This window comes from Marmota marmota, unplaced genomic scaffold (assembly GCF_001458135.2).
Source record: "Marmota marmota marmota unplaced genomic scaffold, marMar, whole genome shotgun sequence".
NCBI lineage: Eukaryota > Metazoa > Chordata > Mammalia > Rodentia > Sciuridae > Marmota > Marmota marmota.
The window spans coordinates 20,659,620-20,674,136 of record NW_026000082.1 but is presented as its reverse complement, the minus strand read 5'-3'; the positions used below and the strand labels follow the sequence as shown (position 1 = coordinate 20,674,136).

Sequence of the window (14,517 nt, the reverse complement as noted above, 5' to 3'; positions counted from 1 at the left end):
TGAGAGAACCCATCCATGTGGGGGTGTGACTGACCACTGACCCTGGGGGCCCAATCACTGACCCTGACCTTGGAGTGCAGTCCCCCCTCAACCTTCATTGGATGGAATTCTCCCCTGAATTTCTTGTTCCCCAATAAAAGGCTACTCCCAGGCATGTTCACTCTCTCTCTCTCTCCTGCTAGCCCTGAGTAATCCTTGCTGTCCTGCTGGGCGGTTAGAGGAGGGAACCAGAGAGGGGAGCCGTCTCGGACCTGGCAATAGAAATAAGGTAACTGAGTCTGTGTGTTTTATTTCGATCTCTTCTAGCTAACTTTTATGCCAAGAACCTCATTAATGAAACCATTGCGCAGGCCGCATGGTGGACCTCATGAAGTTGCTGAGGCTGGCTTCAAAACTTGTGATCCTCCTGCTTCAGCCTCCCCAGTTGGGATTCCAGGCATATGCCATTGTATCCAGCCAGATAATGCCTCTTAATACCCTTTAAAGCTTCCCCTTACCCTAAAGATAAAGATCAAAATCAAAATATGGTCCTGCTTTCCTCTTCAGTTTCATCATACCAGTCTCTTCTTCCCACATTCACTATGCTTTAGGTAGTCATTCACTCAACATATAATGATTAAATTGTCTATGGGCCATGAACCATTCGAAGTAATGGAAATAAAACAGTAAACAAGAGACAAAAGTTCTGCATCCTCCTGGTTTCTATGAAGCTGCCAGGTTTCTCTTCATCTAAGGGCCTTACTGCATGCTGTTCTCTGTGCTTAGTCATTCCTCCTTCACTCTTCAGTTTAGAAAACCTTTCTCAGAAAACTATTCTTTGATTCCACCCAACTAAGTCATATTCCTTATTATATGATCCGCAACTCTGAACTGTTTAGCGTTCTCAATTCAGCTGAAATTGTTTGGTCAACATCCATTTTTTCTGTTACATTCCCAGAGCCTAGCATAGTACCTGGCACACAGAAGGCCCTCAAGATTTATTTCTTGATGAAAATGTATACATTTATATATATGCACATGTCTTTAGATTTTATGAACACATAGAAACATTCATGTCTGTTCATATTTCCACATATTTCTGCAGGTGACTATTTATGTGGATATGTAAATACATGGGCATGCACATAAGGATATGTATAATTTCTAGTATACTTACTTGGGTGTATTTATTCACACGAGAACCTGTGTGTCCTTAGGCGCACGTGTGTGTGTGTGTGTGTGTGTGTGCGCGCGCACGGGTGCGCATGTGTATTTTTTCTGGCCCTTCAGTGACAGCTTTGCCCTCCTGGAGGGAGCTGGGAGCAGGGCCCAAAGTCTTCTCTAAGCTGACAGCTCAATAAAAGTCTAAGATCATTCAATGACATTCCAAATGTCAGCAAGCACTGGCATGCTCTACTCTGCTACAGGGGAAGTAGATGGAGGCGGGAGATGTAGAAACCTGGCTGTTGAAAAGCTGCTCTTTCCTGACCCAGCCCATACCATTTCTGGAGAAGATAGGACAGCTGAGAGACGGCACTTTGCTTTTCTTAGATTAGGGGCTTCAGGAAATGGGGATGGTGAGTTCAGTCCCAGTTGCTCACTTAAGGGTACATTTGGAATGATGTGACTAGAAGGCACTAGGGGTTAGATCCTTTGTTTTTCCCAGATCTGCTTGGTTTACCTCACAAGAGGAAATCACAAGGCCAACTGAAAATAGAGTCCTAAGTTTCTCCTCGTGCTCATTTCCCCCCTCTATCTTGACAGTTGGTGGAGAACCAAGCTGATGAGGCTCAGGAATTCCTCCCCCACCCTTTGGGCCCAACAGCACCAAGGTGGCCCTGAGTGGCAATGTTACCACATGGGTCAGCTGCTTTCCTGCCTTTCTGCCAAGGAACCTAGAGGCGTGGAGCTGTCCACACACCAAAAAGTCAAGTGAACTTCACAGAGTAATTGTTCATGGTCAGCGCCTGCTGCGCCTGGACGGGTCTTCACATTGCATTTGCTGAGGCTAGAGAGCAGCCTCAGATGAGCTCTGACAGCTAGCATGCTGTCTTTCAGGAGTGTATGCCCAGCCACACGGGCATGCTTAGCGCACCAAACCCTGCCTGGGAAGCCTCTGTGGAGTTAGTTCTCAAAGATGATCCAGTCAGCCAGCAATTATTCACTGAGAACATATTCTGTACCCAGCCCTGGTCTAACCACTGGGGACACAGAAGAGACTCAGTCTCTGTACTCCAGGTGTACATGTCTGGGAGGAAAATACATGGACTCAGTTTCAACTGAGTTAACTAATCCCAAGTGCCAAAGAGCCTCAGGGCAAGAGAGGCTCAGCAGAAATGATACCTAGGTGGATTTTCAGGGAGAGGGAATATGTACAATGAAAATAACTGGGGGAGATGATTTCAGGCAGAGGGAAGGCCAGAGGCCAGGTCCCAAAGGTAGGACAGAGCCTAGTCTTCTCAAAGATGAGAAGTAGTAGATGGCATTGGCTCAGCTGCAGGGGAGATCAGCAGGAGAAATGGATAGGGGTAAAAGTACAAAGAAGTCAGAGTGCAAAGGACATCTATAAGTATTTGTTCCACATTCCTTGGACTTGGTTCCATGCTTTGTGGCAGCAGTTGCCACAAACTTTCTCTTCTACTGTTCTCCCACATGTTTGCTTAGCTCTAGCCACACACACCAAAAGCATGATGCTCTCGCTGTCTAGAAATATTATTTCCTCCTTGTATCCATATTGCCCAGTTTAAGATCCAAATCTTCCCAATACCTAGCCTCAGCACCCTGCACCCCTGCAAAGGCTTCTTTTTTCTGAGCTACCACCCTGATCCCTAGTATGTTCTTCCTTCTTTTGGCTTCCTGGGAGTTGCTAAACTGACCAGAAGCATGAGGTTCCTGAGAGTGCTCTAAGGCTCTTGTCCTATATCAGAATGATTTATGGGGGTTAGTCTCCTAGTGGATTGGGCCTTCTGTAATAAGGATTCCTCTAGACAGAGATGTGGGGAGTCTAAACCTATATATCCTTCCTAATGCTTACCTAGAAAACACAACAAACACAGAGAAAGTACAGTTTTCTGGATGATTAATTCTCTACCACAGTCATTGTCTTAGCTACACAGGATCCTTACCAGCCCAGAGCTTTAGTACCAACTCTCGAGGTCCTCAGGGCTGCATTAGTGCCAGTCTCCTCCCTCCTGTACACATGAATGAGGCGCTGCTAAGGCTAGGTGGGACCAAAACCAGCTTGTATGGACTCTCCTCCCAACCAGAGGGAGATACCAAGGCCAATCAAGAGGCTCAGAAGCTACACTCCTGAGGTCACCAAAGAATACTTTCCCAGAGACTCAGCTAGCACCCCATCTCTTACTAATAATGTGGCTCAGCCCAGAGATTTGGCTCTGACTGAGAACCCTGGAAAATTCCTTTATCTGGGACCTCTATGCATATCTGCATAAAACCAACTAGAGCAGTATATTTTACCTAGTCCTCAGCAGATTCCCACTCCCAGAAATAACTATAACATTTCAGTACCCATTAGCTAGGGAAGAGGAAGAAGAGAAGTTGGGAAAAAAGAAAAGAGAACAAAAAGAAAAAGACAACAGAAATGGGAGGGGAGCTCTGAGGCATAGAAGAACCCGAGGAAGACCTTGGGTAGGGCTCAGATAGTACCTTTTTCAGATTAATCCACTGCTTGAAGTAATCCGCCACTGGCAAACCCAAGTACTGGCACTGGCCTGGAAGCCTACAAGAAAGGGAAGAGAGAACAAGTTGGACACACACATGCCCCAGGCATGGAGTCTTAAGCTAGGAAGTCCCAATAAAGTCTACAGGACAAATAGACTCCAAAGGCTAACCCATTAGCCATGGATCCCACCCCATTCAAGGAAAGGACCCCGACCTCTAGCACCATACACTCTGGGCTCTAGAATCAACCCTCAGATCCAAATGTGAGTGCCTGAAAAAGCTATTCAAAATAATACCAGCAACTATTATTCCCTAATGGCCTACAGTATGCTAAATATCTTGCTTACACTTTTCACATCTAACCTCCAATGGATTGCTTTGAGGTAGGAAGTGTTATTTACAGTTTCCACACACACACACACAAATGATACTCAAGCAACAAAAAGCAGACTGTATTCCTTTCATTTCCTTTTCTTGTCTTATTGGAATATGAGAGGTTTTTTTTTTTTGTTGTTGTTGTTTTTTTGAAACAGTAATCTTTTGAACCCAGGGCCTCACCTATATTAGGTAACACTCTGATACTAAGCTACACCCTCAATTCCTGTTTTTTTTTTTTTTTTTTTAAACCATAAATAGGTATATGATTCTGTCAAACGGTTTTCTGGAAAAATAAAATAAATTATTGTTGTGTAAAAAGAGAAAGAAAAAAATGAAATTCAGAGGGGTTATTCAAGATCCCACAGCTAAAAAATGATAATGCCAAGACCTGAACTCAGTTCTGTCAGACTCTAAAGCCTATGTTCTTTCCAATGACCCAGTCTCTTGTTTAGTTATAGCAAAGAGGCAGAGATACAAGATAGGAGGAAAGAGAGGGAATGAGCACATGATGTAGAGATAGATAGGCAGGGACTCACTTCACTTTTAAACCTCTACCTGTAGGCTTATTTCAGACAGAGAAGGAACCATGCATTAGAGTAAGAGGAGGTCATGGGCTGGGGTTATGGCCCAGTGATAGAGCGCCTGCCTAGCACATGTGAGGCACTAGGTTTGATCCTCAGCATTACATAAAACTAACTAACTAACTAACTAAATAAATAAATAAATAAATAAGAGGAGGTCAGAATTAAAACCAAGGGTCTGTTCTCTTTTTTTTTTTTTTTAAGAGAGAGAGAGAGAGAGAGAGAGAATTTTAATATTTATTTTTTAGTTTTCGGCGGACACAACATCTTTGTTTGTATGTGGTGCTGAGGATCGAACCCGGGCCGTACGCATGCCAGCTGAGTGCACTACCGCTTGAGCCACATCCCCAGCCCCCAAGGGTCTGTTCTTGTTTTGGTTTTTTAAAGTATAATCTACCATCTCCCGCTCTAGCTGATGATGCCATTTTATCCACACAAATCAATTTCAACCAAACATGTATGATACCTGATGAGAATCAAGAAATAAGGATTCAAATAACTCTGAAAATGTTAACTCTGTAAATGCCTCAGTTTGTTCAGAGGAATTGACAGTGAAAGTAAAAAAGGTGCCTTGAACTGGAACATAAAGACATGTGGAAGGACAGAGAAAATTCATGTCACTAGAAACATAAACCAGAAAAGATACAGTGTTTTCTTTCTAAGAAAAGTGGCCACAGGCAATAAAGAGCCTCTGAGGAGTTCTAATTTACAGATAATTGTCCTGGGGCAACAAAAACAATAGATTAAAAACGCCAGGTGGTAGCCAGGATACCAGAGACAGTAGTGGCAGAGACAGAGATCAAGGAACAGACATAGGAGATTTAAATAAGGACCTGGTAACCACATGAGATATGGGGTTTACTATTCTTTAGAGCTTGAATAGGTACTTAGGGGCAAATATCCCTATATGTTTTTAACACAAACACATTCATTTCTTCAGGAAAAAACTACCAATATCACTGACAGCTGCCAACCCACAACTACAGATTCTGGCTTTAAAGGTCAAAGGTCAAAATTCAAATTCTAGTATCCAATAACACTCTTTCTCAGGCTGACTTTGTGTTAGCCAAATACCCAGCCTGTGGCGCTACTGGGAGGTGGCAGAACTTTTAGGAGGCAGGGCCTACTCAGAGGAAATTAGGTTATTGGGGTGATGCCATGTAAAAGGATAATTTGGATTTGTGCCCCTTCTTCTCCCTGCTTCCTGGCTTCTGTGAGGTGAACAAACCTCTATCACACACTTCCGCCACAATGTTCTGTCTTGCCACAGATCCAAAGCAACAGGGCCAGAAGACCACAGACTGAAACCCCTGAACAATGAGCCCAAATATATCTTTCTTCTTTTTAAGTTTATTATTTCAGGTATCTTGTCATAGTAACAAAAAGCTGACTAACACATGGCTCAAAAAAAGAAAATAAAGCAGCCCAAGCCAAAAGTTTGTGGCTTGGGTAGAGGTAAGTTTGAGTACATCCCTCAAAGCTAATGTGTTGGAAACTTAATCTCCAATGCGACATGTTAAGAGGTAGGACCTTTACGAAGTGATTAGGATTAATGCTAGTTATAGAAGTGGGTTTCTGATAAAAGGATGAGTTTGGCACCTTTCCTTTGTCTGTCTTTCACACACATGCTCTTTTGCCCTTCTGCCTTCTATTATGGGATGACACAGGAAGAAACCCCTCACCAGATGTGGAGCTCTCAACCTTGGACTTCCCAGACTCCAGAATTGAGAAACGAATCTCTGGGTAATAAATTAACCAGTCACAGGAATCCTGTTATAGCAACACAAAACAGACTAAAACAACTAGCTTCACACTATACACTAAAATAGAGGAGGTGGTAACAAAGAAAGCATATTTGAGGCCAGGATTTGGTCAATTTTATCATGGTCTTTAAGTTTTCTGCATATAGAGTACCCCTTTACTGCTTAAACTGGGGTAGACTGCCCCTACTACCCCACCTCTGCCTCCTTTTAGTATATCACTAAAAATGCTTGCTAAGCTCAGTTATTTTAGTTTATCACTAAAAGGAGGCAGAAATTTGGGAATGCAAATTTCAGATATATGTCTGACACAAGGTAAACACTCAATGTCTGCTGAATTTGAGGATCCTAGGAGACATCTGACAGTAGAATGTCATCTATGAGGCAGCTACATACTAGTTCTGCAGAGATATCTGGCCTAGGAATATAGATCATTGATCATTAATTTAATGTAAGGAAAATTAAGAGTAGAAATTACTATACTCACCTGGGAAGAACACAGAATGAGAGTGAGCAGAGGGCCCAGGCTAATGTCTTATAAAGTTTATTGAGCTAAAATGAAACCACCTCTAGCAGACGGTCACCACACACAAAGAACTCATACTTCACAGAGCAGACAGCTCTAATTTTGAACTCAATTTTAGAACATCTTTCCTTAAACACTTAACTAAACCCTGGTGTTCCCACAACTCTATTCATAAGCCAGAGGTATGTCTTCAGAAACTACAGAGACTTCTATTTCTTCCTTGCAGAACCCTTCAAGATCTGAGAGCCCAGAAAGCTTCCTTTAGAATTCCCTTCTCCAGGCCCCAAACCCTCATCTCCTTTCAGAGTTCCTCAGGAAACAATGTGTCATGAGTCAGGACTCAACCAATTCACCCCATCCCCAGAAAGCAGGGCCCCAGACCTTTTTCAGGTTATCAGACACTGAGGTCACACATTCTCTTTTGACCCCATTTCACATCATCTATGGCCAATCTAAACCGAGGAAGTATGTTTCCCTTTTCTGTAATATTTATAACTATTTCTTGAGCTTAAAATACAGGTCATTCATGTCAAGTGTCATGGAGTGGGCAAGCAGGAAGAGAGCTGAGAAAACCCCAATTGATTTGGTAATAGGAGGTCACAGGCAATCTTGGTGAGAAGGGTATTAGTGGGCCAAGTGGGGGTGGGCAGAGACAGCTTGCAAAGTGTTAAAGAGTGAGCAAGAGACAAGAATGTAAACTTTTTTTTTTTTTTTTTTTTAAGGTTTGGCTATGATAATTTAGTTACAAGACAAGTTTGATCCAGAAACTTTAAGAGCAATCTAGCCTTCCCTCCACTATCCTACAGATACCTCAACAACAGATGCTAACAGGAAATCGACTTCCATATTTAGGCAATATAAAGATTTATTTTTATATGATCTAAGATATCTTCTGTGAGGAAAAGGGTCCTGTCAAACATCCAGGTGGCACAGTGAGTGATATTAATTTATAACCAGTCAGTTTTCTGGAAGAGAAGTTCTGGCTGAGGCCAAGAGGATAAAGGGGGATATCCAGAGAGGATGTGCCCATACGGGACCAAGGATCAAGGATAAGAGAAAATTAGGTAAGGTTTTTAAGGATAAGAAGTAGCCTTAGAGCTAGAATGTGGTTGCCTAAGAAGCAAAACTGTAATCTGACGTCTCAAGTAATTTTCTTTTTTCCTTCAACCTTTCTCTTTTTTTCTCTCTCTCTCTCTCTCTCTAATATTTGGTTTTATAGTTGTAGTTGAACACGGCACCCGGCACATGCTAGGTGAGCGCTCCTACCTCTGAGCCACAACCCCAGCCCCCAACCTTCTCTTATGTTCCTTGTCCTTGGTTTGAAAAACGTTTGCTAAGCTCAGTTATTTTATTTTTCTCTCATACTTTTTATTGGTACATAACAGTTGTTGTTACATATTTGTACATGTACACAGTAAAATTTGGCCAATATCATTCCCCAGTATTTCCCCTTTTCCTTCCTTCCCACCTCCCCCTGGTCCTTTACTTCAACTGATCTCCCTTAGATTTTCATGAGACACCTACCCCCCGACACCTTTCTTTCTCATTTTTAAAATTTTTTCTTTGTACTTATACATGCCAGAGAATGTATTTTGACATATCATACATACATGGACTATAACCCCCATTCTTGTGGTTGTACATGATATGGAATTACACTGGTGGTGTATTCATATATGAACACACAAAAGTTATGTCCAATTCATTCTATTGTCTTTCCCAATCCAATCTCCCTTCCCTTCCCCCAATTCCCCCCTCCCTTGCATCCATTCCCCCCATCCAATCCGGTGAACCTCCACTCCACCCCCCAACCCCCAGCCTACTGTGAGTCAGTATCCACATATCAGAGAACATTCAGCTTTTGGTTTTTGGGGATTGGCTTATTTCACTTAGCATGACAGCCTCTAGTTCCATCCATTTACTGGCAAATGCCATATTTTCATTCTTCTTTATGCCTGAGTAATATTCCATTGATTATATGTATCACATTTTCTTCATCTATTGAAAGGCACCTAGATTGGTTCCATAGCTTAGCTATTGTTAATTGACCTGCTATAAATATTGATGTGGCCACATCACTATAGTATGCTGGTTTTAAGACCTTTGAGTATATATCGAGGAATGGGATAATTGGCTCAAACAGTGGATCCATTCCAAGTTTTCTGAGGACTCTCCATACAGCTTTCCAGAGTGGTCACACCAATTTGCAGTCCCACCAGTGATATATGAGTGGTACCTTTCCCCCCACATCCTCATCAACATTTATTGTTACTTGTATTCTTGATAACTGCCATTCTGATTAGAGATGAAATCTTAGTGTAGTTTTAATTTGCATTTCTCTAATTGCTAGTGATGTTGAACATTTTTTCATATATTTGTTGGCCATTTGGATTTCTTTTGTGAAGTGTCTGTTCAGTTCCTCCTTAACACTTTCTATTCCTTTATCATCCCTACCTTCTACATATAACCAAAACCACATGACCCTTGGCCTTCTGAGTTTGGCTTATTTTGTTTAACATAATGGTCTCAAGTTGCACCCATTTTCCTCCAAATGACAATTTCATTTTTATTTTGGTTGAATAAAACTCCATTGGTATATATATATCACCATATTTCTTTATCCATTCATCTGTTAATGGACACCTAAGATGGTTCCATAGTTTTGCTATTATGAATTGTGCTGCTATAAACATGGGTATGCATATATTGCTACAGTATGATGACTTTAAATTTTTAGGATAAATACCCAGGAGTGGTATAGCTTGCTCATATGGTGGCTCTATTCCTTGACTTTTTGAGGAACCTCCAAACTGATTTCCATGGAGGCTATACTAATTTACAATCCCATCAACAGTATAAAAGTGTTGCTTTTTCCATGTTAAATGTAGAACTTTTTCTCCACATCCTCTCCAGCATTTATTCTTGTTTGTATTCTTGATGGCTGCCACTCTGGAGTAAGATGAAACCTCAGAATAGTTTTGATTTATATTTCCTAATTGCTAATGATATTAAACATTTTTTTCATATACTTATTGGCCACTTGTATCTTTCTTTCTTTTTTTTTTTGGTAGTTGTATAAAGACAGCATGCCTTTATTTTATTTGTTTCATTTTTATGTGGTGCTAAGGATCAAACCCAGTGCCTCACACATTCTAGGCAAGTGCTCTGCCTCTGAGCTACAGCTACAGCCCCGGCCACTTATATTTCTTCTTTTGAGAAGTGTCTATATAGTTCATCTGTCTATTTATTAATAGGCTTAATTGCTTTTTCCATGTTAAATGTAGAACTCGGCTATTTTAGATAAATCACATTAAGATCTGGGAATGAAGGGGGCCACCAGAAACAGAAATAGTACAGAGGCACTGCCAGCAAGAGGCAGAGAGCCCCGACCTTATTTTCCTTTAGCCAATCCCAGCACATACTGATTGTTAACACAAACCAGGAGTCCTATTGGCTCTGATTAGCCCTATGAGTGCGATAAGGGACTTTCCCTTCAGTGGGATTTTAAGGGAAGACAACAATTGTAGATATTTCCACTTAGGGAGGGTCTAGCTCAGTAGGATCCTTCCTATTCCTCTGAGAGGCGTACCTATATCAGATGGGCTACATGGAAGACAAACCGGACTGACTGTCATGCTGGCTACTCAGTCATCTCTGAATATGGCTCAGCAGCAATCCTGAGTACCATTATGTACCCCATGTCTGACTGGAGCACAGGAAGATTTGGGATTATCAATCCCATTCAGGGGTTTTTGTCACCTGCAGGTATGCATGCAGTTTGCAGATTTACTGATAGGCATTCAGGTTGTTGAATGGTCCTCTGAATGGTCCCAGCCCTGTGACTCCAAGACACAGACACTATAAATGTAGCAAGGCCCAGCCCATCTTCATAAGACACACAGAGCCTAATAGCAGAACTTGAACTTCCATAAGAAAGTTACATACTTCTATCAAACAACCCTAATCCAGCTTAGCACCAAAAGATTAACTCTGTGAACAAAGTGGGTTACAGTGGTTGTTGTCTCCTACATAAGAGGAAACTGGGGAGTGGAGAAGGAAAGGATTTGCTCAAGCATACAACAAGCCAAGGGTAGAACTAGAGATGAAATCTAAGGCTTCTAAATGCACAGGTACCCATTTTACAGATTCATTCAAAATTCCTGATAGTCCCTGGGGGTGTGAAATCTGGGGCTCAAGAGAAGCAGGTAAGGTGGTCACTGATGAAGGTCATGCCTTTACTGAAGTTCTTAGCAGCCTAAGGTCAGAGTCATGGGTACCAAATGGATACATGGATCCACCAATTTGGAAAGGAAAAGGGCAAAAGTCATCCCTCCAGCACAAAGGGTCTAAATGTTATAAGTTCCTACCAGATAGTGATCCCAAGGAAAGAGCCACTGGCAGTGGGCCCTGGACTAGCCTGCGGGCATGAACATGCAGGCAAGTTTATGGTGCCCAGGTCTCCATGCAGCTGGATTCACTGGGCACAAAGCTCCCCAACTGCCCAAACATCATCTGGTCATGCTTATTACTGTTGCCCAATGAAATTTTATGCACCAAGTCCACAGGTGTGATTTCCCCTTCTTTACGAGGGTCGGAATGACATCACTGATGGCCAATAGAAAAGACCCAATTATGTCCAGGCCATAAAAAGGAACAGGATTTTTTTCCACAAAATCAAAACTTCCTTCAGATTCATGAATGCAAGGGGTCCTCTTTAAGGAAAGGCTCCCCAGTCCTGCCTGTGGGCTCTAAACCAAGGAACCTGATTGTTTTTCAAATACTGTGGGGCCTAGGGCCAGAAAGGGGCTCTGTCCTTGGCATTTACCATATGGCCCTGTTTTTATCGTGCTAGCCCCTCAGTGTCATCAGAACAGAATATCAAACCCTACCATTAGACACCTGACTGGCTCTTCACTTCTGCTTCAAGAGAAAGTTTAAAAAGATGGGGTATTCACCAAGTTCCCTTATTATTACTTTTGTATAACGTAAAAGCAGAAAGCCCTCCCCTGCTTAGAAGAGAATAATATGAAGGGAACAGGGTATGAGAAAGTTCCCTCTTCACAAACATATGGCACAAAGCAAAAGGAACCCAGCCTTCCCCACCCCACCCCTCACTCAGCCCTACCACCTGCAACCAAGCTGCTCTGGCTGGGCCCAGACAGTCCTGATGGCAAACAGGTGTGGCTAGCTTGGCGCCAGCCAAGGCAGGGGAGTAGCTCATTAAGGCACACCCCCACGCCCTTAACGGGTATGGCCAAGGTGGAGCCATTGTGAGAGCAGGAGCTCAGCTTTGAAGATTAGGTGAACAGAGCGAGAGGGAGAGCTGCTCAGCTTGAGTAGAGGAGACCAGCAGCCATCTATGCAGGTCTGACAGACAGTGGCAGACAGATCCCAACAGCTAAGTCCAGAAGAGAGCAGGAACTCATGCTGGAAAAGGTCATGGACATTACTCCTTATATGCTTTTATCTCTTCAAGTCTTAAGAGTCAACCCTGACTCAGGGAGATGCATATTAGTCTCACTTTTAGCAGACTCGAACTCTTAAAGAGGAGGGGCCAAGCAGACTCTGAAGCCACCTTCAACCCCTTTGGCCTCTCAGGAAAGGCTGTGGAACCTGGACCTTGGAATGATGTGGCCTGTCAATACCTGTGCTCAACAGCTTTAGAATGTACACCCATTGCTCACCTGCAGGAGCAAATTATTGTGTGCCAATGATATACAGATAAAGGGTGTTGAAGAGCAAAGAGTGAGAAAAAGGCTCTGTCTTCCTCAAAGGAGTGGACCATGGAGGCACAAAAGGCCACTCCTTAAGAACGAGAGGACTGAGAGAAGCCAGAGGAAAGATCTTGCAAGGAGGACACCAATGAGGTGCCTGAGGCATTGAACCACCACATTGTAGGGAGGAGGGTAGAGAGAAAGAAGATTCATATTTGTTTATTGCAATATAAACACTTCCAAAGAATGTTGCCAGCTGTCCTGCATTTCAGAATTGCCACAATTTTCTATGCTCCCCTCTAAGTGCTATGGCTAAGCCTCAAAAAAGGTCTCATTCCTCCTGGACCCCAGTATGGGAGTCCATCAAGCCAGAGTTCCATAGTCTGAGTGGCGTGAGTCTGTGTCTGGCATGTGCAAGCTACCCGAGTTTGAGCAGCACTTAGCTTGAAACACAGCTCTTTGTCCCTCCTGTTTCCGTTCCCCACCCAAAGGAGATAAACAGACCTGGGTGATGAACGGCCCGCCTTTCACGATCACTTTTCCTCAAGTTGAGGACAGTAGCTGGTGATGGATGGGTTGGAATTTGGTTATCAGGAAGGGCTGTCAGCCAGAGGTACCTATCTCCTCCCCCACTACGCAGGGCATCATTACACTGTGGCATCCAAGTAAAATATGACCAAGGGGAGGGAAGGAAGAAAGAGGGAAGGCTAGGCTTACACACAGAGCAAATTGAGCAACAATGAGAGCAGGCACGAGGCTGGGACGTTAGTTATCTGCCCGTGACACCTTTTATCTCTGCACAAATTGGTCCTTCCTCCCCCACTGCATCCTCTTATACAAACAGAGGCAGACACAATGTGTCACCACTGCAATAGCGCAGCAATTTAACCCGAATTAGTGAGGGGGTCAAGCTAGGAAATAGGGGTTTCTCATTTCAACAGGTTCCTTAGTCTTGGCTCTGAACCACCACATTGTAGGGAGGAGGGTAGAGAGAAAGAAGATTCATAATTGAATTCATTCACTTGGCTGCTGCTGATATATAAAAAATTTATGCTCAAGCCTCCTACTTATCAAAGCTGGTTAGTATCCACTTCACCTGTGAGATGCACCATGTCAGAAGATATAGCATGGGCCTGCCTGGGCACTCAGTCATTTTAGCCAATGTAGAATCAGGGAGAGAGAAAAAGGCATTTCCCAAAGACACTAACCCCAAGTCAGAAACCCCTTGCTATAGGACAGGGTGTGAGGTAGCACTGGATGGAGGGAAGGGTGGGAGTAGCAGATGGGTTATAGGTGCTGATTGCATCAAAAGTAGTCAAGAATACACTTGAGTTGCTAGGCATGGTGGCTCATGCCTATAATTCCAGCAACTCAGGAGGCTGAGGCAGGAGGATTCCAAGTTCAAGACCAGCCTGGGCAACTTAGTGAGACTGAGTCTCAAAATAAATAATAAGAAGGGCTTGGGGTATAGCTCAGTGGTAGAGCACTTGCCCAGCCCAGCAAGCTCAAGGCCCTGGCTTCAGTTCCCATTACTGGGAGGAAAAATGTACTTAGAATCGATAGTCCAAAGAGTCATTCTCATTTCACCCTCCAACAGAAGGTGTCCAGGATATTTTATGACTAACTCCTCCTGACAGACATATACACACCCTGCTATGCTTGAATAGTAGCACTGATGGCTAAAAGAGCAGGGAGGAGAGGAACCAGGCCTGTTCCCCAGTGACCTTACCCATAGTAGGAACAGTGGGGAATGCAACTCAACTCCCATCCAGGACCATGGCTCCATGAACCAAGAGACAACTTGATCAATGATCATGTGTCCTTGAATAAGTAATATCTATGCCCTGCTCTGTCAGAGTTAAAGAGGCCAGCCAAGGGAAACATGCTTTATAAGGGGG

General features: G+C 43.2%; 1 protein-coding gene across 14 annotated transcripts in view; it reads right to left on the bottom strand.

Annotated features, from left to right (window-relative positions):
* Positions 1-14,517, bottom strand: part of Eri3 (ERI1 exoribonuclease family member 3) — a 132,714-nt gene that overhangs the window by 56,519 nt on the left and 61,678 nt on the right. For 13 of the 14 annotated variants that reach the window (XR_007352051.1, XM_048815522.1, XM_015485110.2 and 10 more), the window contains one exon: positions 3,646-3,718. The exons of the other annotated variant lie outside the window; for it this stretch is intronic. Coding sequence is in view for 12 of the 13 variants with exons in the window: in XM_048815522.1 (XP_048671479.1) it covers positions 3,646-3,718 (73 nt within the window). In the remaining variant the exon portion in view is untranslated. The remainder of the gene's footprint in view (positions 1-3,645; positions 3,719-14,517) is intronic. 14 annotated transcript variants of the gene reach the window in all.